The sequence below is a fragment of the Lithobates pipiens genome, unplaced genomic scaffold, assembly GCF_037356315.1.
Source record: "Lithobates pipiens isolate NorthernLeopardFrog02 unplaced genomic scaffold, aLitPip1_a1.2 Scaffold_30, whole genome shotgun sequence".
In the NCBI taxonomy this organism is placed as follows: Eukaryota; Metazoa; Chordata; class Amphibia; order Anura; family Ranidae; genus Lithobates; species Lithobates pipiens.
The window spans coordinates 86,070,639-86,096,132 of NW_027507791.1; the positions used below are offsets into that span (position 1 = coordinate 86,070,639).

At 45.2% G+C, this 25,494-nt stretch overlaps 1 protein-coding gene across 3 annotated transcripts in view; it reads right to left on the bottom strand.

The window, feature by feature from the left end:
- The window catches only part of TRAPPC6B (trafficking protein particle complex subunit 6B), a 47,140-nt gene extending 27,375 nt beyond the window's left edge, over positions 1–19,765 (bottom strand). For all 3 annotated transcript variants that reach the window (XM_077463399.1, XM_077463398.1, XM_077463400.1), the window contains exons 1-5: positions 19,577–19,765; positions 16,191–16,258; positions 11,990–12,107; positions 9,866–9,949; positions 1,882–1,975 (exon numbers count right to left, since the gene is read on the bottom strand). In XM_077463399.1, the coding sequence (XP_077319525.1) occupies positions 1,882–1,975; positions 9,866–9,949; positions 11,990–12,107; positions 16,191–16,258; positions 19,577–19,672 (460 nt within the window). In that variant the 5' untranslated portion in view covers positions 19,673–19,765. The remainder of the gene's footprint in view (positions 1–1,881; positions 1,976–9,865; positions 9,950–11,989; positions 12,108–16,190; positions 16,259–19,576) is intronic.
- Positions 19,766–25,494: the final 5,729 nt, after the last annotated feature.

Sequence of the window (25,494 nt, forward strand, 5' to 3'; positions counted from 1 at the left end):
TTTATACAGAGACTTGATTACACACAGGTGGATTCTATTTATCACCATCAGTCATTTAGGACAACATTGGATCATTCAGAGATCCTCGCTGAACTTCTGGAGTGAGTTTGCTGCACTGAAAGTAAAGGGGCCGAATAATTTTGCACGCACCACTTTTTTATTTGCTAAAAAAGTTTAAATTATCCAATAGATTTCGTTCAACTTCACAATTGTGTCCCACTTGTTGGTGATTCTTCACAAAAAATAAAAAATGTTATATCTTTATGTTTGAAGCCTGAAATGTGGCAAAAGGTTGAAAAGTTCAAGGGGGCCGAATACTTTCGCAAGGCACTATATATATATATATATATATATATATATATATATATATATATATATATATATATATATATATATATATATATATACACACATATACATACATACATACATACATACATACATACACACACACACACACATATATATATATATATTTATTTATTTTTTTGCCCTGACATACACATTAAAGTATAACTCCAGAAGAGAGGGGAGCTGACCACATCTTGACTTTGTAGATGAAAGTTCAGATTTGCTTAAAGCCTACCTCCAGGTTTCTTGTGACGTTTGGACCAAGTTGGCCAAGCGAACCATTTCCTCCACTAACAGAAGCGCCTGCTGGGAGCTTTGTATAAACAGTATGTAGCATCAGCTACATCCGTATACAGCACTGTGTTTCTGGCAGTCGGATGGAGACTTCCAGTCCAAAAATCACATCTGGCAGTGAGTTCCTTAGCCATTCACATGAAGTTTTGTATTTCAGTAAATATTGGCTGAAATATCTTGGGATAAAAAAAAAAAATAATTGACCGATCTGGAGAGGATGAAATAAAAAGGCTTCCTAAAAATTGCTGAACAGTGCTCAGCCCGATTTGATGTTGTTCCGTGAGCAGACAAGAATGTCTCATCCCGCTGCCAGAACAAAGTTCTATATAATGCAGGTAGCTGATGCTACATACCGTTTATACAGAGTTCCCAGCGGCCACATTTGTTAGTAAAGAAAAAAGTTCCTTTGGACCAACTCGGTCCAAATTAACCATTTAAAGTGACAAGAAATCTGGAGGTAGGCTTTAAGTAAATTTCCACCTTTTGCCTACAAAGATGTGGCCAGTTCCCCTCAATCCTCTCTTCTGGGTCTGATTTACACCATCTCGAATGAGTTAGTATGTTCCCATGTCTGTATTAGGGTTTCCACACACACAATATGTACTTGAAAGAATAAACTGAATTTGTTTGAATGGAACAAACTCCATCAACATCGGGGGTGGGGGGGTGTAACCTGCACACTGTTAACTACAAAATCAGGGGACCGCAGCCACATTATAAATGGATGCATGTGTCCGTCATCTGTATTTGGTGATACCTTACGAAACATCAACTGTGTCACACGGATACAAATAATCAATTACAGTTCTTGTTTAGGGTAAAATCCTTTCAGCCCCTCAATACTACCAGCTGCCCCCCATTCCCAGAGTAGGTCCACACTTACCTCCTCAGAAGACTGACCTCCCGCACTGTCTGCAGCCCAGCTGGTACAAATCTAGAGTTGGTTGTTGCTACTGCAGTACGGATATGTCCCATTCAAGCCAATGAGGGAGGCTCTAACCATTGGAAGTAGTAAGTATGGAGCACAGCTGGTAGTATTGAGATGGCTAGGGAGAGGACCTGGGAGGATTTTGGATTGTTCTTGATGTCAGGAAGAACGATCACTTGAGTGTGACCTGCCTTCCCGCGTCATAACATTTACATTGCTAATAGGTGACTTTTAGACACCTTTCAGCTAGACCCATTTTGCTCAGACAATACTTAAAAAAATAGGTGGTTTTGAGTAAGCTTACTTACATGCTGGCATTACTGAGACTTCAGCCGTTACAATACTTCTTATTCCTAAATTTGATAATCCTCCTCGGATTAATCCACAAGTAAATGCCAAATACTGCAAGAGATATGACAGTTACATTAGTCACTGCAAAGATCTTATTTAAGAGAATTCATCAACAAAAGTCTTTCTGTAAGATTATATGTACATAATATATCATGCATATTATTTACCTGTTATGCCACGTACACACGATCAGAATTTCAGCAAAAGACCGATGAGAGATTTTCATCGGAAAACGCAACTGTGTGTAGGCTGCATCAGAATTTAGCTGGCCGAAGTCCCGCCAGCAAAAATTTGAGAGCATTTTCTCAATTTTTCCAACGGAAGAACTTTCTTTTGGAAATTCCGATCGTGTGTATGCAATTCCGACACGCAAAAATTCATGCATGCTCAGATTCAACTATGAGATGGAAGCAATTGGTTACTGAACTTCCTTTTTCTAGTCCCGTCATACATGTTGTATGTCACCACGTTCTTGGCGGTCGGAATTTGGTGTGACCATATGTATGCAAGACAGCTGGAGCGAAATCCCATTGGAATTCCTTTGGGAAAACCCATCAGCTTTTTCCGACCAAAATTCGGATCGTGTGTACACGGCATAAGAGGTTCCTTTTCGTAGATGTCCAAAAGCTCTGATTCCATCAGACTCAGAACCAACAACTCTATTCAGTATTCCCCATCACTCCTCCCCGGCAGCAACATAAAAGATTATTTGGTGAAGTAAGGGGAAGGTTAGAGGAGCTAGGCCAGCATAATCAGACACTCCCAATGGAGGAGAGGGCTATGATGTACAAGGAGGGAGGGAAACAGACTCTCCTGGAGTAGTCAAGCAAGTTTAAAAAAGTACATTGCAAATGAATAAAAAGATAATTTATGGAAAGAAGAAGAAAAAAAAAAAAAAAAAAAAAAACACTACAAGTAAGCATTTAAAGTAATTTGTGTGCTTTTACCCACATTTCAAAAGTTGGCAACAGGGTCAAACTAAAAGTTATTAAAAAAAAAAAAAAAAAAAAAAAAAAAAAAAACAATATTTTGTACTTTCTGCTATAAAACATATCCAATAAAAAAAAATAGAGAAAAAAAAAATAACTAAGGGATAGTTTTATGTATTTATACTAGCAATGGCGGCGATCAGTGACTTATAGTGGGGCTGAGATATTGCCAAGGACAATTTGGACACTGACACTTTTTGGGGACCAGTGATATTACATTATTACAGTGACCAGTGCTTTAAAAAAAAAAAATAAAAAAAAAAAACCCACATACTGGCTGGGAAGGGGATAAAGGGATTGTAAAGTCTCAAAGTTTTTAACCCTAATGCATTAGGGTGAAAAACCTTCTTTGCTGCAGGCCCCCCCCCCCTAATTTCTTTACCTGAGCCGTAAGCACCATGCATGAGCCCAGCAGCTACAGTCACTGGCCACTCTCATCTAATTAGACAGATTGATAGCAGCGGGAGCCACTGGCTCCCGCTGCTGTCAATCAATTCCAGAGATGCAGGGACCGGGGCAGGGCAGAGTACCGCTGTCTGTGCCAATTAAAGCAGCAGCAGGACTCAAGTGAGCCAGCACAGGTGCCCCCATCGAAAGCAGCTTTCCGTGGAGACACCTGATGAAGAGGAGGATCAGGTCTTCTCTGTGCAAAACACTTGCACAGAGCAGGTAAGTATAACATGTTTGTTATTTTTAGTTTAAAAAATCCAAACCTTTATAACCCCTTTAATATCAGAGGCGATCAAGGGGTTCACTGTGTGCCCATCTAGTGATTTTGTGTACTGTGGGTGGTGCTTTTACTAAGGGAAGACATAGATCTGTGTCCATGCTTTTCCAGAACACAGGATCAATGCCTTCCCTACTGACAGAACAGTGATCTGCCTGTGTATTGGACAATCGGCGGGTGCCGGCAGACATCGAGTCAGCGGTATTTGCAGCTGGGTTCCCGCTGTGTGATCACAGTGGGAGTAAGCCACCGGTGGTGTGCATGCGTGCGCCCTACCTGGAAGAGCCGAATCACGTATATATTTACGTGATCTGGCGCACAGGTGAGTGCGGAGTGTTGTTTATTTTGCTTTTAGGTAAGAATTTGAAGTCATGCCATTTCAGATAAAAGTAACATACTAACTTCATTTACCAAAGAATCAAAATAAAAAAACATTTATGATGGGCATAGCAACTAATCAGGTTCTACTTTTATGTCTCTTGGCATTCCGGACTCAAAAGACATTTTGCATAGGTTGGACTTGATGGTCTTTTTTCAATCTCACCTACTATGTAACTATGTAAAAAGGGGACAGGACACCACCTAGTCAGGGCCAAAGCTCCAGCATTGGGTCACCAGCTGACCTCAGGGGTATACCTACAATAGGAAGAGGTGAGGGAGCTGCTACTTATCTTGGAGGTTTAGCTATCATTTCGTTAAGTTTTTTTGTGTTAATTCATGGTTGACTTACAATGAAATGACAACTGTATGAGTGTGATCTCCTAACAATGTTAATACCATTGCAGTAAAAACACTGAAGAAAAAAAAATAAAAATAAAAGAAGGTTAAGCATCTTTGTCATAAAAATGGTTTCCAGCAAGCACAGAATGGTTTTTCCATGATCAAACTGCCAGTCTAAGCCCAAAGAACATTCAATTTGTAACTAGAAAGATACATTAAGGGAAAAAGAACAGGAAGAGAAGAAATCTCCCTTGTTTTTCACAATAGCCTACAATGTTGGTGTACAACTCAAATTGTACTAAAAGTGAACCTGACCTAGCATAAAATGTTTCCAACTTTATAATAGTGCTGCCACCTTGTGGTGATTGCAAGTACCAATGTCTGCCCTTGGATTAAACCCTTTGTAATTATTATTATTATAACAGGCCAGGTTTTATGTATTACCTTGGGGAGATGCAGACTAGAATACTGCAATCACTGAGCAGCAAATGATATCACCTGTGATGTATTTTAGTTATCTTGCAAACCTGGCCTGTTAGTGGGCCCTGAGGACAGGGTTGATGACCACTGTTATACAGGATTTATATAGCACCAACAGTTTATGCATCGCTTTACAACATGGGGCAGACAGTACAATTACAATACAATTCAATTTAATACAGGAGGGATCAGAGGGCCCTGCTCGTTAGCGCTTACAATCTAGAAGGCAGGGTCAAGTGGAACAAAAGGTAACAGTGGTGAGGAGGATGATCAGGGAGAAAATTTTAATAAAGTTGTTAGGTGTGGGAAGGATAGGCTTCTCTGAAGAGGAGAGTTTTCAGAGATCGTCTAAAAGCAAACAGTAGGAGATAAGCGGACAGATTGGGGTAAGGAGTTCCATAGGATTGGAGAGGCTCTGGAAAAGTCCTGGAGGCGAGCATGGGAGGAGGTGACCAGGGAGCTAGAGAGCAGGAGGTCTTGAGAAGAACGAAGAGAATGATTAGGTTTGTATTTAGAGACTAGGTCAGTGATGTGGCTGGGGGCAGAGTTGTGGATGGCTTTTTAAAATAGTTGTTAGTATTTTGAATTTAATTCGGAAGTCTATGGAGGGATTGACAGAGAGGAGTAGCAGACACAGCGATTAGTAAGGTGGATGAGTCTGGCAGCATCATTCATGATGGATATTGAGGGGGGGGGGGGACGGACTATGTAGAGGTAAGCCAATGAGGAGGGAGTTGCAGTAGTCAAGGCGAAAGATGACCAGGGAGTGAAGTAACAGATTTGTTGTGTCATTGTAATCATGACTACAGCATTAACCACTTCCAGACCGCCCACCGTCGTTATATGTTGGTACTTTGAAGAGGAATTTTGTTTGTTGTACCGCATAACCCCGGTAACCTCTTCTTCAGCGGGTGGTCCGCTTCAAGATAAAAGTGGTCTCTGCGGCGGATTTGCCGCAAGATCACTTTTACTGGTGCCGGGAGAGGGCCCCCCCCTCCCGCCACGCTCTGGTGCCCTCCACAGCTTACTGGAGCCGTCAGAAAATGATCGGATCTTCTCCCTGACATGGAGATGAGTGAGGGGAAGATGGCTCCTACCCAGTGGCCGCCCACCCCTCTCCCTAGGTGTAAAAAAAAAAAAAAATGTCATTTAACAATTTAACATAGTGTACTGTGGCGCCGGTCACAGTGCACTATGATAAGCGCCACGTCGATGCAATCATAAGATTGCATCCATGGCGCTTCATTTGCGGGTTAAAAACCCGCCTTGCGGCGCACTGCAGAACGCTGACTAGCTTCCGCCCGTAAAATCACTGTGATTCTACGGGCGGGAGCATTGTCAATCTTAGACAGGCAGGTCACTTCCGGCTTTCGGCTGCTTCACAAAACCCGGAAGTGACGTCGGCAGCTCCGTTCCTCAGCCTGAGCGGAGCTGCAAGACAGTCAGGCAGGAGGTGAGTCACCGCATAAAGGCTTTCTAGTTTCTACTTTGTTGAGAATGTTCATGCATTTAGCTGAATGAATGGAAAAAAAGCTTTCACAGCCAGAAAGGTTTCCCCAGGCCAGGCGACTTTTGCCGTGGCCAATCAGAGAATGAGCTCTGAAGGGGGGAACTCCACGCCAAATTTCTGAAAAAAAAATTGACGTGGGTTCCCCCTCCGAGAGCATACCAGGCCCTTAGGTTATCCGAGCACGCTACCCGGCCGGCCAGGAAAGGGGGTGGGGACGAGCGGGCGCCCCCCCCCTCCTGAGCCGTACCAGGCCGCGTGCCCTCAACATGGGGGGGTGGGGGCGGCCCCCCCACCCCAAAGCACCTTGTCGCCATGTTGATGAGGACAAGGGCCTCTTCCCGACAACCCTGGCCGTTGGTTGTCGGGGTCTGCGGGCGGGGGGCTTATCGGAATCCGGGAGCCCCCTTTAATAAGGGGGCCCCGGATACCGGCCCCCCACCCTATGTGAATGAGTATGGGGTACAATGTACCCCTACCCATTCACCTGTGAAAAAAATAAAAAGTACAAAAAAAAAAAAACACAACACAGGGTTAAAATATTTTATTGTACAGCTCCGGGGGTCTTCCGTCTTCGGGGGTCTTCTCGCCGGACTCCTCCGCCATCTTCTTGTAGCTCTTTTACTAGCGGAGGAGCCCGGCTTTCTTCCTCGCCGCCGGCCTCTTCTTCCGACTTCGGGGGTCTTGTCCCCCTCTTCACCACAGCGCCTTCTTATAGCTCTTTTACAGGCGGTGGCCCGGTCTTCTGTCGCCGCCGCCGCCCGTTCTTCTTCTTCTTCTTCTTCTCCAGGAGATGTTGACTCGACGATCTCTCCGGCCGGAATGCCAGGGACGCGCTGCGCTGCCACTTATGTAGGGACAATGGGGCGGTGTCACATGGGTTGATGTCACATGGTGACCCCGCCCCCTTACGATGTCACAGTCCCGGAGGATGCTGGGACTGTCGCCATGTGACATCAACCCATGTGACATCAGCCCATGTGACACCGCCCCATTGTCCCTATATAAGTGGCAGCGCAACACGTCCCTGGCATTCCGGCCGGAGATATCGTCGAGTCAACATCTCCTGGAGAAGAAGAAGAAGAACGGGCGGCGGCGGCACCAGAAGACCGGGCCACCGCCTGTAAAAGAGCTATAAGAAGGCGCTGTGGCCCGGCAGAAGAACCGAAGAGGGGGACAAGACCCCCGAAGTCGGAAGAAGAGGCCGGCGGCGAGGAAGAAAGCCGGGCTCCTCCGCTAGTAAAAGAGCTACAAGAAGATAGCGGAGGAGTCCGGCAAGAAGACCCCCCGAAGACGGAAGACCCCCGGAGCTGTGCAAAAAAATATTTTAACCCTGTGTTGTGTTTTTTTTGTACTTTTTTTCACAGGTGAATGGGTAGGGGTACATTGTACCCCATACTCATTCACATAGGGCGGGGGGCCGGTATCCGGGGCCCCCTTATTAAAGGGGGCTCCCGGATTCCGATAAGCCCCCCGCCCGCAGACCCCGACAACCAACGGCCAGGGTTGTCGGGAAGAGGCCCTTGTCCTCATCAACATGGGGACAAGGTGCTTTGGGGTGGGGGGCCGCCCGCCCCCCCTCCCCCAAGGCACCCCCTCCCCCAAGGCACCCCCCCATGTTGAGGGCACGCGGCCTGGTACGGCTCAGGGAGGGGGGGGGCACCTGCTCGTCCCCACCCCCTTTCCTGGCCGGCTGGGTAGCGTGCTCGGATAAGGGTCTGGTGTGGATCTGGGGGGGACCCCCGACGCCGTTTTTTCGGCGTAGGGGGTTCCCCTTGGAATCCATACCAGACCTAAGGGCCTGGTATGCTCTCAGAGGGGGAACCCATGCCAATTTTTTTTCCCCCCGATTACATAAGGGGCGTGGTTTATGAGAAGTGGGAGGGGCCAAAATGATGGGCGGGGTCATGATGGGTGGGGTCTAGCGCCCCCCCCCATCCAAAAACTTCACCAGCCGCCACTGCTCCTACCCTACTCTCCATATCATTGCAGGACAGAAGTGATGTCGAAACGTCACTTCCGCTCATAGCTCTTAAAAGGGTTTTCTTTTTTTTGCATTTTTTTTGCATTTTAGCGTAAATATGAGATCTGAGGTTTTTTGGACCCCCAGATCTCATATCCAAGAGGTCCTGTCATGCTTTTTTTTATATTACAAGGGATGTTAACATTCCTTGTAATAGGAATAAAAGAAACACAAATTTTATTTATATTTTAAAACAGTGTAAAAATTTAAAAGGTAAAATATTTTTTTTTATTAAACACGCCCGCCCCCCCCCCCCCCCCCCCCTGAGCTCACGTGCAGAAGCGAACACATATGTGAGTAGCTCCCGCATATGAAAACGGTGCTCAAACCACCCGTGAGGTATCACCACAATCAGTAGAGTGAGCAACAATTCTAGCCCTAGACCTTCTCTGTAACTCAAAACATGCAACCCATAGAATTTTTTAAACGTCGCCTATGGAAATTTTTAAGGGTAACGTTTGTCGCCATGTGCGCAATTTTGAAGCATGACATGTTGGGGGATCAATTTACTCTGCATAACATTATCTTTCCCAAAAAAAATTATATATATATATATATATATATATATATATATATATATATATATATATATATATATATATATATATATATATATATATATATATATATATATATAAAACTGGGCTAACTTTACTGTTTTTTTTTATTAAAAAAAAAAAAAAAAAAAAAAAACAGTAAAGACAAGTGTATTTTTTCCCCAAAAAAGCGCTTGTAAGACCGCTGTGCAAATACGGTTTCACAGAAAGTATTGCAACGACCGCCATTTTATTCCCTAGGGAGAGATAGATTATATATATATATTATATATATTATATATATATTGGGGGTTTTAAGTAAATTTCTAGCAAAAAAAAAACAAAACTGTTTTTAACTTGTAAATAACAAATCTCAGAAAGAGACTCGGCCATTAAGTGGTTAAATGTAAGCACCTACATTTTATTTGATAAAAGCCTCTCACAATCCCTGTACAGCAGAAGGGAGAAGCAACGCAAGGAGCCAATTTGGTGCACTGCAAGAAGCAGGCTGATAGGAGAAGACAGAGAGATGAGCTCATCAGTCTGCTGCTGCTCCTTTCATTCTCCAGTCAAAAGATGGGAGGTAGGAAGGGGACCTGCAAGGGAAAATGAAACTGCAGCATATATCAGGTTGCCTACCCTACCAGGCAGACTGGGAAATCTGTGTAAACCTTATGACTGGATGGTCAGAATTTCAAATCCTTTGGCAGGTAAAAGTGACCCCATATGTGGATTTAGTTCAAGTATTTGGTTGTTTATCTGGAGTTCAGCTTTAAATCCTGGATTCCAAAGATACATTATATTAGAAGCCAATTTAAGAATCATAATGTTTGACAGAAGCCACAGCCATTTATCAGTAGTAATTAGGGGCGACACAAAGGTTGCTCAGTAAAAAGATTACAAATAAGAAGTGCGGCATTTACTATGTAGAGAGTAATCAGGCCTGGAATGACCTTTACCTTCGGTGCATGTTCCAAATACTGTTTTCCTGCAGACATTTGAGTTATAAGGCGGAATTTGTTGTCCTGAAGAACATAGATTCCCTATGACAAAAAAGTGTGATAAGCAGATATAACAAGAGGATACACAAATAGTATACAACAAGTGGGGGATGTATGGGCCTATACAAAAAGGGGGATAATTGTACAAATCATGTACTATATGGTAATACTCATTCTACCACTCAGCATACTGTAAGAAAGATCCACCTACTGAAGAAGCCTATCACGTGGCGACACGTGTTTAGGGGAGGACTGGAGTTCTGTCACTTTTACCAGCATCTCACCTAGTGAGGTGGTGAGGCGGATTTGTTGATTTATACAAGTTTATCTTTTTATTTCTTGTAAGTGTATTTGAAAAGCAGGGTTTGACAATAAAATATATATAGATGGAATACACTATGTTTTGTCCTTTCTACTTCATTGTATATATAATCTGAGGGGAGTTGTGAGTACGGGATTCTATATCCCAATAAGGAGGAGAGAAGGATTGGAACCGTCAGTCCGGGGTAGTGAGGAAACAGTAGCCTATTCCTATCCACACTGAGCTCTGTGAGCACGGAAGCCTTATCCAATTAATGAGGAGAGGTGGAGTGGAGTCCTATGTCCGCAGTGTGAGGAGAGAAGAGCTGGTTGTTCACTTACACGGAGGTGAGCAGGCAATTTGTTTGGTGGAGGATTGTCACATTGCTTTGTGATCAGGCACAGGACACACTTTTACATTTATTTTGGATTTTCTTATGTATCTTATTCACTTTTACATATTATACGTTTTATTCATTTTGCTGCACTACATAGATTTATATACTTTGTGTACTGCAAGCGTCACCTAGGGTTCTGTCCTACACATGGTGAGGGGCTTCATGGTTTATGACTGATATAATGAAAACAAACGTCTTGTTTTCCCCAAATCTTAAAGTGAAACTCCAGGGAAAAAAATAAAAAATATATATATTTTTTTTTTAACTTGTGATTGGTCCAAAGAAGTTATGTGTAATATTTATCAACAATGTGCAAGTGGCGGCTGGAGATGCTAAAAATGTCTGTTTTATTCTAGCCATTTACAAAATTCCTTGCATTCCTTTACTGAATACAAAGTGTTCTGTGAATGGATGAAATGAGATCCCATGTGTTAACCCACTCTTCCTCTCCGATCATCCAATCACTCTACTGTAAAGCAGAGCTCATAGAGGTGGAGGGAAATGCAGCAAAAAGGAGACAGTCAGGGGTTCGGCAATGCAAGAAGCATGCCAATAGGAATTACACAGTGACAGAGAGGAGTTCAATAGTCTGCTGCTTCTTGTTTCGCTGTCCAGTCACATTGGAGTTTAAATACTAAAGCTGGAGAGTTCAAAATCAGGCTCACTTCTGCACAGAAACCAATCCTCTTCTAACCTCAGCTTGCTCAATTAAAGCAGAGTTCTGCTTAAAAAAAAAAAGAAAATAAATAAGTCTGCAGCTGCTGACTTTTAATAATCAAACACTCACACCTGTCCCAGGGTCCAGCGATGCGGGGGAACAAAGCCCCGCTCATCTCCCCGTTCTCTCTGCGGTGCCGGCATTGTAAATGCGGGCACCCACTGTGCATGTACGAGCCACGCTGCGACTGGCCAGGCAAACATCTGGGACCTGTGACGTGTCCCAGATGATTGCCGAGAGGGAGGGGTGGGGAAGAGGTGATCTAAACCCCAGAGTGAGTGTAGAAAGAAGACCTGTAGGTGGCTGTGCAGTGGGGCAAAACTGTGCAAATGTCAAAACTGGGTGGGCAGATTTTGAAATCAATAGACAGGCCAAATAACTCATGTAAATGTATTTCATCTACAGTATGTATTTAACAGATTGCCTGGAGTTCAGGATTAAATTGCTACAGGGATCCCTGGATCATTGGCCAACACTACATCTGGGCCGTTTAGAAATAGGAGGACTGGATATTCGTGCAAACCTCGGCTCTTAGGTTTTCCACTTGTGTCTGACGTAGCTACTCAGCTGGAGCATACAATGTGTACTCTCCAGTGTAAGCAAACAGAGTAAGCTTACAATGGAAAGATCCACAACAAGGATGAGTGTGGGCCCCCGATGTCTCACCTGGTGATTGGTCCGCAGATTATCAATTTGCTTTTTGAATACTGTAGTCCAGAAGTCTTTGCAGACAAACTTCATGATGTCCAATTCATCTTTGAACCTTGCGGTGTCTTTGGTAAACCTGATAGGAACAGAAATCCATTTGTATAATAAATATTTCTAGAAGCAAGGAGTGGTAGATGTGACAGTGTGATTTTACAGTGAAATCTGAATAATAAGAAAACCATATACATTTTTACCTCTTGGCTGTAATGCCGCGTACACGCGGTCGGACTTTCCAACAGCAAATGTGCGATCGGAGCTTGTTGTCGGAAATTCTGACCGTGTGTAGGCTCCATCGGACAGTTGCACAAAATTTGAGATTTGGTTCTCAAAATTTTCCGACAACAATTCTCTGATCGTGTATACACAATTCTGATGCACAAAGTTCCACGCAATCAGGCAGAAGAGCCGCACTGGCTATTGAACTTAATTTTTCTCTGCTTGTCCTAAGTGTTGTATGTCACTGCGTTCTTGATATTAGGAAATTCTGACAACTTTGTGCGACCGTGTGTATGCAAAACAAGTTTGAGCCAACATCCGTCGGAAGAAAATCCCATGGATTTTGTTGTCGGAATGTGCGATTGTGTGTACGCAGCATTAGACATTTCCTCTGAAGTGTTAATCACAATGTAAGAATTCTTAGTAAAATTGGGGAAGCAGAACTATTGTTTCTCTGGAATCAGTCACTGCTGACACCATACAAGCAGACTATTAGTGCAGAGATTTCATTGGTATACTAGCTCATTATGAAATACTTACCTTAGAACTAGGCACCGGTATCCCACGTGGTCCACTCCGAGGGAGCTGACATTTTTCCCTCGGCATGTCTTCCGGGAACACGATGATGTCACTCGGCACGTCTCCGCCATCCTTCTCTCCACAGGTTCCCAGCTCTTGAGTGGATAGATTGATAGCAGCGCAGCCATTGGCTCCCGCTGCTGTCATCAAATCTAATGACTCCGGGGGCGGGGCCGAGTCCTGCATTCGGCCTCTATGGACGCTGAATGCTGGACTCGGGAGCGCGCCTGCAAGGTAACCCCCTCCGGAGAGAGCTTCTCCAAGGGGGTTATCTAATGCAGGGAGGAGCCGCAAGAGCCAACGAGGGACCCCAGAAATTGATGTCTGGGGCCATTGTGTGCAAAACGAGCTGCACAGTGGAGGTAAGGGTTTGTTATTTAAAAGTATTTACAAAGTATTTGTTATTTAGTATCACTTAAAGTCTGGGTTCCCAGCGGCTGCATGCAAAGTAAATATCTCCTAAACCATACAGGTTCAGGAGATATTCATTTTAGCTACAGGTAAGCCTTATTAAAGGCTTACCTGTAGGTAAAAGATAACAATTTGGGCATACAACCACTTTAAAGTATATGTAAACCCCCATACCATAAAACAACCCATTCAGTTTAACCGTTTGCCAACCATATACTGTATATATACACAGCGGCAAGGCGGCTCTGCTACGCAAGATCACATACCTAGTACATGAACCTGCACCTCCAGGTCTGGGGCGCCCCTGCCAACGGTGGCCCACTCCCGCTGTGGTTAGACACAATGGGAGCTGATCGGTGGGTGGAGCTGATCAGTCAGGTCAATGTTCCATCAGCCTCACACCAGGCGGACTGATGCTCCTTTAGAACCCCCCCCCCCCCCCCTTTGCCCCCTTCAGCAGGGGTAGTTTATAGGGTCTGACTGCTTACGGTCCCCGTATGCCGCATGGAGCTGGTTTGTATTCGGCCAAGCCTCCATACATCCTGCTGAGTCGCGTCTGATGTCCTGCTGGAATACATAATTTTTTGCACACGATTACTTATCTTGTGCACCCTTTTCTTCTCCCCTGAAGGAGGAATATACAAAATATTTCCTAAACACGTTGGGTTTTGGGTTCAGCTGTGAACACCTTGAAGTCTGTTGGGCCATTATGCCATCTTGGCCGGCTCGGTGCTACAGCCTACCTCACAAATTGGGTGCTTATTTTGTCTTTTTGTATTTATTTATATCATCATGCTATGCATCCATGTATTTTACCGTCCCTCTTTTGGGAATTCTTTTTACATTATGTGATGAACAAACTATTTTATACCTTTGTAATACTCTTTCACACTCCCCCAATCTGCCTATAAATTCGGCAGGCACCGATGTTTTGGTACACAGGCAGATCACTGTTCTGTCAGTACAGAAGGTGTGGATCCTGTGTTCCTGTAAAGCAGGGGCACCAATCCACGGTGAATTTAACCCTTTGATCGTCCCTGCTGTTAACCCCTTCCCAGCCAGTGTCAGCATAGTGGCAGTGCATATTTTTTTTTAGCACTGATCACTGTATTAGTGTCACTGGTCCCCAAAAAAAAGGGGCAGTTAGTGCCGCAAATTCAAAGTCCCACTATAAGTCGCTGATCTAGTAAAATAAGAAAATAAATAAAAACATCCCACGCTTAAGCCTCATGCACACAATCGGACTTTATACAAACTTTCCTGTGGATTTCTGTAAAAAGGCGTTGTCCATGAACTTGTTAAAGTGGTTGTAAACCCTTACAACCAACTTTGACCTACAGGTAAGCCTAGATTAACTACACGGTTTAGGAGATATTTGCCAAAAGACAGGCACCGATGTCTGCGGCGCATGCACCGTAGACAGCGTCGCGCAGGCGCACTGAGAATAACAGCGGCGGAGCAGCGAGATCCACTGAGAAGATGGACGCTCTGGACTACAGGGGACAGCTGTGACTTCGCTGGCTCCTGTGTCAGGTAAGTGACACATAATGGACTACTATGCGATGCATAGTAGTCCATTATGCTTTACCTTTGCTGGGAAACAAAGAGGAAGTAAACTCATCAGGGTTTACTTCCTCTTTAAGCATACACACAATCTGACTTTTTCCAATGAAAGGCAAAACATTTGTGTATACATAAACAAAAATTATAAATAACCCCCCCCCCCCCCCCCCCCTTTCTTATAAATGATCCCTCTGTTCTCAGCTGCATAAGTAACCAAGAGTTCTAGAAGAGGAAAAACAGCAGTACACTGGTCCATCCCCCCCGAGTGAATGGCTGTGCAGGGTTTGGGGGGGGGGGGGGGGTCAGCATAAGTCTGATCACTGGAGAGGAGAGCAGGCTGAGTTCCCAGCACAGCTACAGTACTAACCACACTGTGCTCTCCTGCTTAGTGTGGTCAGTTTTTTGTTTTGTTTTTTTTTAAAGGAAAGCAGTGGGACTGGCAGGAACACCAGGGATTTTACACAAAGGAAGCAATAACAAAGAACAGGATGCTTTCTCATACAAGTACATCGTACAGCAGGCACATATAAGGAATATGAAGTGTTGGGTTTACATATTTTTTTTCATTAATTTCATTGGCCAAAATAATAATATATTCTGGCCATTAAAATTATTTAACGCTCAGGCTACGTTCACACTATTGCGACTTTCTCCGCATCCAATTCGCATGTGAGGAGATTGTGACGGGCTCTCACACATCTGGAGCATCTCCGGAGCAAATTGCACTGGAGTCCTGTATGTCTTCTGGTCCGACTTCAGCCAAAAATTCAGACTGAAATCAGACCTGAAAACGGTGAACAAGGACACACCGGACCCCTGCTGTGAGCCTCTCTGTGTGGCAGTGTGAACCCAGCCTTGAGCACTAAAAGCATAATAGAAATAAATGTGGCCTGTCACAAACATGTCAAAACAATGACATGCCTCCATCCCTACGCATTGCATAAAAAAAATAAAAATAAAAAATAAACTGGACTTTGCATGAGGCATGTCAATGTGTATACTACCGCATATGATATTGAATCTGCATTGATTTGGCATCCCACAAAACAGATTGCAAGAATCAGATCACATTGGTGTGAAGACCCATGCAATCTCATTCCAGTGCAGCAAAAAAAAATAAAAAAAAATAATAAGATGCCTGCACCATTTTTGTGCAGTGCGGTGTGATTTGAGTCCATACAAAATAAATGGGCTCAAATCGCACTGTAAAGAACCATGTGTGGTTTAAACAGAAATGTGGTGCGTGTCCATTTCTAATCACATGCGATGTGCGGCACAAGTGTGAACCCAGGTTTAGGTGCGCGGACCCCTTATAAAACTTCATCTGGTTCCAAAAACAGTAAAATTACCCAATTCCACTCTGGTCAAAAAAAGTCACATCAGTGCTTACCTCTCTATCAATCCCTGCCCTACGCGGAATCCCATGCTCTCCAACTTAGTGATGCATTTTCCATTCTCCTGCAAGAAAAAGAGTGTAGCAAAAGTTCAAAAGCCATGTACAAAAATAAGATACTTCAAGACAGCTAATCTTCTAATGTACAGTTTTGAATCCATTATACACCATATGAAAAAATAAGAAAAAAAGTGTGTGGACCCCTCCGAATGATTGGGTTCAGGAGTTTCTCGTGAAGAGTACTGTTCCTGCTACAACATAAAAAGACATTAAGCCCTGGTTCACATTGGTATGATTTAACATGTCAAATCGCATGTCAAAACGGCAGCAATTGTACCGTCCTAATCTGTGCGACTCTGCACCGCACCGATTTCAAAAAGTAGTTTCTGTACTACTTTTTGCAATTTCGGGGGGGGGGCTTGCGATTTACATTGACATCTGTGCAGAAACATGCACAGATGTCTCTGAAATCGCGGCCAAAATCAGGACTGACTTGTGGGAGTGAAATTGCGTGGGTTCAGCTTCATTCCCGCAGCTCAGTGTGAACCTGGACTGGGTTCACACTATAGCGATGCGGGAACCAGTGGGATTCCAGTGCCAGTTCCTGCATCGCATCTCTCCCGCATGCAGTTCACACTGCCCTCTGCGAACCCCTGTGGGTGTCAAAGCAATGTTAATGACACCCCCAGATCGGTTCACAGATTGCAGTGCAAACTGTGAACTTGCACAGGAATCAGATCAGATGGGTGAGAACACCCATACCATCCGATTCTAGTGCGGGGAAAAACAAGCCCCTGCACTATTTTCTGTGCGAATCCAAAAGGATTGTATGGCTGAACTCACATTGCACAGACATCGCATGTGAATAGCACCGCAGTGCTGATTTGAATCACATGCAATATCTGTGTTCGCAATAGTGTGAACCCGGGCTTAAGATAATTGTGCGCTTCCAACTTTGTGACAAAAGTTTGGGGGCGAGGGAGACCATCTTGTGTTCTAGTAGGACTACTTCTGTGTACAAAGGCAGCTCCATAAAGATGTGATGCGACCAGTTTGGTGTGGAGGAAGTCACGTGTCCGGCACAGAGTCCTGACCGCAACCCTACTGAAAACCTTTGAGATGAATTGGAATGCCAATGTGAGCTAAACCTTCATGTCCAACACCAGAAGAACAACAAGGGAGCACAGATCTACTGCAATAAAAGAGTTATATTTATTTAGTGTAAAAAAAAAAAAAAAAAAAAAAAAACAGTAGTAACAAAGTAACAACCCCTAATCTTCCCATTCATCCAGCACTGGGACAACAGCCTGGCGCAACCCTTGGGTGGGATCAGAATGATGTTCTAGCAGCTGTCAAAAGGACTTGTCAGACAGGCCCACTTCAGCGCTCTCAGGGCAAGCCATGATCACTTGAGAGCACCTCCATAAGGGTGAGGGACAGGCTGCCAAAGTGAAAGTGGTACTGAACTCAAAACCAAAAATGTAATATATTGCAGCTTACCAATTATTAGATGTGGTGGCTGCATATGTTGTTATCACACAGCAGTTGCACAAACAGTTACCATGAGAGTTGTTTTCTTTTGGGATAAAGGATTTACATAAATAATGAATAAAGCGAATAAATAAAAGCGGTCAGTGGTAGATGTTTATTTTTATTTTTTTCGACACTCTAAAAATCTGTAAGGTGAACTTACACAGGACCCCCTTCCCAATGACCTGGAGCATGGCGATCATCCATTCTGACACTTCGTATAGCCCTAATTCCATCGGAATTTCCGACACACAAAGTTTGAGATCTGGATCTAAAATTTTCCGACAACAAAACCTGATCGTTTAAATTCCGATCGTGTGTAGACAATTCCGACGCACAAAGTGCCACGCATGCTCAGAATAAATTACGAGACGAAAGCTATTGGGTACTGGCCTATTTATAGTCCCGTCGTACGTGTTTTACGTCACCTCGTTCTGAATGCCTGGATATTGCAACAACTTTGTGCGTCCATGTGTATGCAACACAAGTTTGGGCCAAAATCCGTTGGGAAAAAACAGACGGATTTTGTCATCGGAATGTTCGACTGTGTGTATGGGGCATAAGAGGTGCTTTTTCGGCCACTTTTAACCCCAAAGAAGGGTCTGTGTTGCGGCGCTTCCAAAACGCTTTTTGGGCGCTTTGGAAGCGCTGCCCATTCATTTATATAGCACTCCCAAACTGCACCAAAGATGTGGCTTGCAGGACTTTTCCTAACAACCCACAAGCGCACCGCCCCAGCGTGACACACTGAAATTAATGGAAGGTGGTTTTCAGGGGCTATTTAGAGGATTTTTCTAGCGCTAAAACACTCTCATTGTGAAAGGGGTCTTAAGCAAACATTTATTATATTGCAGCCTACCAATTCTTAGATATGATGGCTGCATTCGTTTCCTTTTTTTTAGCTTTCCTTTCTTCTAGTAATCCAGCCAGCAAGTCTGTTTTTCACAAGCTCTCCAGCAGAATGTATTAGTTAACATGGGTGAGACAAACAAACGAACACTTGCAGGGGTGATTTTCTGTACCTGAGGTGGAGTTTGGCTTCAATTTGTTAGTGTATCGAAATCTGCTAATACATATAACACTCCCCCACATACTGACAATTCTGCTGTCTGCTGTGCTCCTTGCTACAGCATTGGGGCACTTGAATACAGGGAGGTGTGTTACTGGCCAGATAATCAGATGAAAACAGAGTGCAAAAAGCCAAATTAGAGAAAACGAATGCAGCCATCACATTGAATGATTGGGGAGCTGCAATAGATTGCATTTTTGGTTTTCAGGCTCCAAGCTAGCGGGTGTGGGGTTCGGCCAGCCGCTCCAGGCTATCAAGTGCAGGCCTCTTTCCAGCATCAGTATCTGACCTCAGATATGATCTTTTGAAAAGAATCGCCCCACAAAAAACTCCCACCGACTTCCAAGATCTTCCCAGAAGAGTGTCAGCTGTGTTAGCCCCAAGAGGGGGCAATGCCATATGACTGGCCATCATTTCGGAATGGGATGTCCATAAATGTTTGGCCACTTATATACATGTTTGCATTACACTCGTATTTATATTCACAGGTGAAGTATGGCCCATCATGATTTTTGGCCATTTGCACAGTAAAAGTTTGCGCTAATAAAGTGTGCCCCACCTCCAACTTTTTCTGAATGCAAAGAGCCAAAAATCATGTTCAGCTTTACACATATTTGGAAGACGGCGCAGACTGGGCAGCGGGGTTCTTCCTCAACATTTCTGGTGAAGCACCCAACACCTGCAACATGTCATCTTTGTACATCTAACCAGCCACAGGATAAGCTCAGTGACAACACACACACACACACACACACACACACACACACACACACACACGGCTCACCACTTCACCCTGCTCGCCCGCCTTGTACACACAGGACACGATCTCATTGTGCAGCAATAAGAAGAGAGCCTCCTCTGCCATGTCCTGCTTGTTCATGTAGTCTGCCGGCTGACGAGCATGCGCACTTTGCTCAGCCCGGCGATCGTTGTACAGAGAGGCAGCGCAGATCACATCAGCCTGACATCCTCCGCTCTGTTTGCACCGCGCGCGTCACTTCCGTTTCCGTTTGGGAAAAACAGCTGGAACAGCAGTGTCCATGGAAACCAGTACACTGCAGCTGTCAGGAGTGATAGAAGCAGTGCAGACAGAGAACACAGAGTACAGCAGAGAGATCAGGGGGCTGGGCGCAGGGAATGGCCGGCTTTTCATTTAACCTGTTCATGGCCAGATTGGCCAAACACAGGACAACCTTTCCAATTGTTTTGTTCCTGGAAATCTTTGTTTAGGAATGCCGCTGACCTATAGAAAAACTGATCCTATTATTGGCTGCTCAACACGGCCCACAAAGCCTAATTTTGGCGTTAACACTGGAATGTGCGCACTTTTATGTGTTCCAGATTTATTCCAATATGCTGTAAAATGCACAGGAACGCACAAAAAAATAACACAGGTGCTATGTATGCAAATCACGCCGCAAACAAGTCGCGCGATACTGTGCTGTTTGGTGGTCGCCAACATGCTGCGTTTACTACATGCGATTAATGGCACCCACGTGCGTCTTGCAAGGGCAGTGTCTTTATGTGTGGTGTGAGAAATGCGCACAAAACTTGCCTTTCCTGCGCTGCGTTCTAGTGTGAACCGGCCCTTGTAAACAAGAATAACAAGAGAAAAAATATAGACCTCTGTGATTCTACTCTCAGTATCAGACCTCTTTTTGAGATGGGAATGAGGGACACCTATCAGCAAAAATATGCAGGCATAGGACACACCCCTTGCCACACCCCCTTAAAGGAGAATTGTACAAAGAAACAAGATTGGTTAAAACCATGAGTGCCTTTTTTTTTTACCACTACCATTCCTTTATATTGGCTTTTGGAATTTACAAATGCAGCAATTTAGAAATTGGATGAAAGGTTTAGCGCTGGAAAACACTTCTTGATAGATAAAAAGTGAATTTTATATACAGCTATATGGATCAGACAAAAATGAGGGACAAATGAGGAGGAAATAGCTCCCAACTATCCCTGATTTTAAGGGACTATGCCTGATTTGGAACAAAGTTCCGTTGTCCCTCTTTCCTCCTCATTTGTCCCTCATTTCTGATCTATATAGTTGGATATAAAATGCACTTTTTATCCTTCAAAAAGTGTTTCCCAGTGCTAAACCTTTCATCCAATTTTTAAGTTGCTGCATTTGTACATTTCAAAAGCCATTATAAGGAATTGTGGTGGTAAAAAAAAAAAAATAATAATAATTTGTGGGTTTAACTAATAATTTTTGTATAATTCTCCTTTAAGGGGGTGTGGCAGGGCTGTGTACCCTGTTCCTTCATATAACCGAAAATTGTACCATACTTACCGTAATTTTCTTTTCCTGGTGCCTATCCATGGCAGCATACCTGTGACAAGCTCCGCCTTGGCTCCTCCCTCAGGACTAGTGAATATTATAAAAGAAAAGGTTAGTACAGCCCCCGCATTCTCGTTAATATAGAATACCGAGGGTGGGAATGTATGCTGCCATGGATAGGCACCAGGAAAAGAAAATTACGGTAAGTATGGTACAATTTTCTGTTTTCCTGGTGCCTCCATGGCAGCATACCTGTGACAAATAACTAGCTGAGACGGGTGGGATAATGCTTAGAGGTTTATTAAAGAATTTATTATTTAGAAGAGGCGAAGGCCGAAGTGACTGCCTGTCTGCCAAACTCCACTGAGGAGAGAGCTCCTGGGTCCACCCTGTAATGTTTCAGGAATGTGTGTTGGGACGACCAGGTCGCTGCCCGACAAATAGTTTCGATAGACACATTCGCTCTTGCCGCCCAAGAGGCAGAAACCGCTCTTGTGGAGTGCGCCCTGACCGCTGAAGGGGTCTCTAGTCCCTTTGTCCTGTACACCTTGTGGATGAGTTTGACGATCCATGAGGCGATCGTTCTGACTGATGCCTCCTTTCCTTTGTATTTTCCCCAGGGAATTATGAACAGTCTGATGGAAGCCCGGAATGAAGCTGTGGCTTGCAGATAGCATTTCAGAGTGGAGGCGATGTCTAATTCATGAAGAGCGGCAGAGTCCTGTTCAGAAAATGTTGGGAGTGCCCAGGGTTCTGACATGCTCAAGGATGAAGCGACCTTGGGAATGAACCCTCGTACTGTTCTGAGTTCCACTCTATCTGGGTAAAATATAATGTGATCCTGATCTGCCCCAAAGCTTGGAGCTCTGACACCCGTCTGCCGGAGGTTATGGCTATCAGAAAGGCTAATTTTAAAGTTAGATTCCAGAGCGATGCTGAGTTCGAAGGGGCAAAGGGTGGATTGGCTAAGGACTCCAGGATGACCGTAAGGTCCCAAGTGGGAAAAGATTGTTTGGTTGGTGGTCTGATCTTCCTGACGGCCTTAAAGAATTGGATTAACAATGGATCCTCCGCCCATCTTTTACTGGTTGCTGCTGAGATCGCTGATACCTGTACCTTCAATGTACCTAACGCAAGGCCTAGGTCCAGGCCTGCCTGTAAGAACTCAAGAATTTGAGATGACGAAGGGGAACCTGGGTCACAGTTTCTATCAAGCATGAAGGCCCTGAACTTGTTCCATACTTTATCGTATATGTTGTTCGTGGATGGCTTTCTCGCTTTGAGCAGGGTTGCGATCACTTTGTCGGAGCACCCCAGGGATTGGAACCTTTTGCTTTCAGTTGCCAGATGTGAAGGTCCAGCCTGTGGGGATCTGGGTGGATGTGGGATCCTTGCGACAGGAGGAGGGGTACTATTGGAACCTTGACTGGAGGACTGGTGCTCAAATCCATTGCCGTAGGGAACCAAGGCCTTCTTGGCCAGTATGGTAGAATCGCTATCACCGTCGATGTCTCCCTCATGAGTCTTGACAGGAACCTCGGTATGAGGGGCCACGGAGGAAAAGCGTAGGCCCGATCGCATGCCCAAGGGGCTAATAGGGCATCTGTTGCCTCCGCCTGGGGGTGCGGAAACCTCGAGATAAACCTTGGAAGTTTGGTGTTGGATGCTGTCGCAAAGAGGTCTAGCTCGAGGGGCCCCCACTGGATCACTATCCAGCTGAAGATTTTCGGGTGTAAGGACCACTCGTTGGTATCTGCGAACCTGCGGGAAAGGTCGTCCGCCCTTGAGTTGAGATGGCCGGGCAGATAGACTGCCCTCAGGTCCTTCAGATTCCTTTCGGCCCAGAGGAATATGGGTTCCACCTCGTTCAGGAGAGATCTGCTGCGTGTTCCCCCTTGTCGGTGCACATAGGATACCGCGGCCCTGTTGTCCATCCTGAGGAGAACTGGTTTGCCCGAAATCTCGAACTCCAGGGCTAGCAGTGCAAGATAGGCCGCTCTGAGCTCCAGGACATTGGACACCATGCCGGCTGCATTGAAGGACCATCTTCCTTGTACTGAGGTCTGGTTGGAATGTGCTCCCCAACCAGCTGCGCTGGCATCGGTAGTAATTATGATCCAGTCGACATGCCCTAGCGGGCGAGACTTCAGAAGCGTCTGTCTCTTCATCCACCAATGTAGACTCCTGAGCATCTGGGTCGTCAGGTGTATGGGTTGGGATAGATATCGTCTGTTCCACAGTCTTAAGAACTCCAGCTGAAAATGTCTCAAATGCCAGTGGGCCCAGGGGACCATAGGGATGCATGATGACATCCGTCCTATCAGGCTCAAACAATTTGAGGCTGTCAGGTAGGATCTCGAGCTCACCTTCTTCATTTGTTGGACAATGGAAGATACCTTCTGAGGTGGGAGAGACACCGTTCCGTTCATTGTATTGAACAGGGCTCCCAGATAGACCATCTCTTGAGTCAGAGAGAGGAGACTTTTCTCGTGGTTTATCTTCCATCCAAAATCCACTAGTGTTGTCAACAGGATATTCCTGTGTTCCAATAACTGGGTTGGGTCCTTCGCCAGGAGTAGAAGGTCGTCCAGATAGTGATACACCCGGAGCCCCAATTCTCTCAGAGGTGCTATGATGGCAATCAGGGTCTTTGTAAAGACTCTTGGTGACGTGCAGAGGCCAAATGGAAGGCTCTGAAATTGGAGATGTACTTGCCCCACCGCGAATCTCAGGTATTTCTGGAACGTAGGGAGTATGGGTATGTGTAAGTAAGCGTCTTGCAGGTCTATTGACAACATCCAATCCCCTGGTTGGACTACGCGAATAATCGTCTGTAGAGACTCCATCTTGAATTTTTCCAGAAAGATATAGCGATTTAGCCTCTTTAGGTCTATCACGGGTCTCCACCCTCCGTTTCTCTTGGGGACTAGAAACAGGGTGGAATAGAAACCTAAAAATCTCTCGGATGGAGGCACTGGAACTACTGCTCGTTGCTCCTGTAGGGAAAGAAGAAATTGCTTTAGAGCTTCCGCTTTTTGAGGGGATCTTGATACCCTTGTCGGGGAAAAAAAGTCCTTGGGAGGTTTGTTTAGGAAAGACCAGAAGTGACCGTGTTTGACTGTTGCAACTACCCAAGGATCCCTGCATTTTTGTTCCCAAATCTTTGAGAACTGTTTCAACCTGGCCCCCACAGGGATCACTTGGGCTGGCCTGGCGTCAAAAGGATTTTGATGGATCCTGTGGGGTGGGTACTGGCCTCTGCCTCCTGGACTTGAGAAACGTAGACTGTGTGCTTTTCCAGTTGTGCCTGAAGCCTTTCCCTTGTCTGGATTGACGGTAGTCCCTATTTTTGGAGTATTGGAACCTTGGTGCGGATGATCTGAAACGTCTGGATCGCCTGTCTTGGGGAAGTAGGCCTGACTTTCCGCCAGTGACCCGAGAGATGGCCTTGTCAAGTTTTTCCCCAAACAAGGCTCTACCATCAAAAGGTATCTTGCACCAATTTTGCTTCGAGGCAACGTCCGCTGCCCATGGTTTTAGCCACAGTGCCCCTTTGGCCATTACTGTGTGAAGCATTGCCCTTGCGGAGCAACGAATCGAGTCGATGGCGGCCTCCCCAATGAAGTCAGCTGAGAGCTTCAGCTCATCCAATGCCTTGATTATATCTTCTTTAGGGATATCCTGTTGGATTGCCGACTCTATATTATCTGTCCAGACGCGTAATGCGTTGGACACTGATGTCAGGGCTATTGCAGGTTTACCGGCATTTCCTGCCATCTGATAGGCCTTCTTAAGGTCGAGGTCCATCCTCCTGTCCAGAGGGTCCTTGAAGGAAGTTGAATCTTCTAGGGGCAAAGTGACATTCTTGGCCAGCCTTACCACTGCGGCATCTACCACCGGAGGGCCCTCCAGCATTTTGGAATCTGCCTCAGAGAGAGGGTATAATTTTCCCAATCGATTGGTGGAAAGTCTTTTGTCTGTCCTCGCCCATTCTTCCTCGATCACTTCCCTGATTTCCTCCATAAGAGGGAAGAAGGAGATCTGGCGCTTAAGGAAGGGGAAGTATGATTTGGACTTCCTGACCTCCATGATGGAATCCTCCCAACCGATTGCTTGTTTGACAGCCTGCACATAAGGCTGGACCATGGCGAAGGCAAAGCCAGAGGCATCTGCGTCATCTGAAGAATCCTCTGAAATGGCCATTTCGTCCTGATGCTTAGAGGAGGAGGGAGGGAACGGACGACCACCTGCACTCGTGGATGGTCCAGGAATGGAGGCCTCAGCCATCTGTTCCTGAGGAGGGGATGCTGGTTGTTGCGTCGGCATTGTGGCGACCAATTCCGCAAGGGAGTCTTTTACTGCCTTTTTGAGGAGATCTGCCACTTGAAGGCCCTCAGACTCTCTGTCCGCTG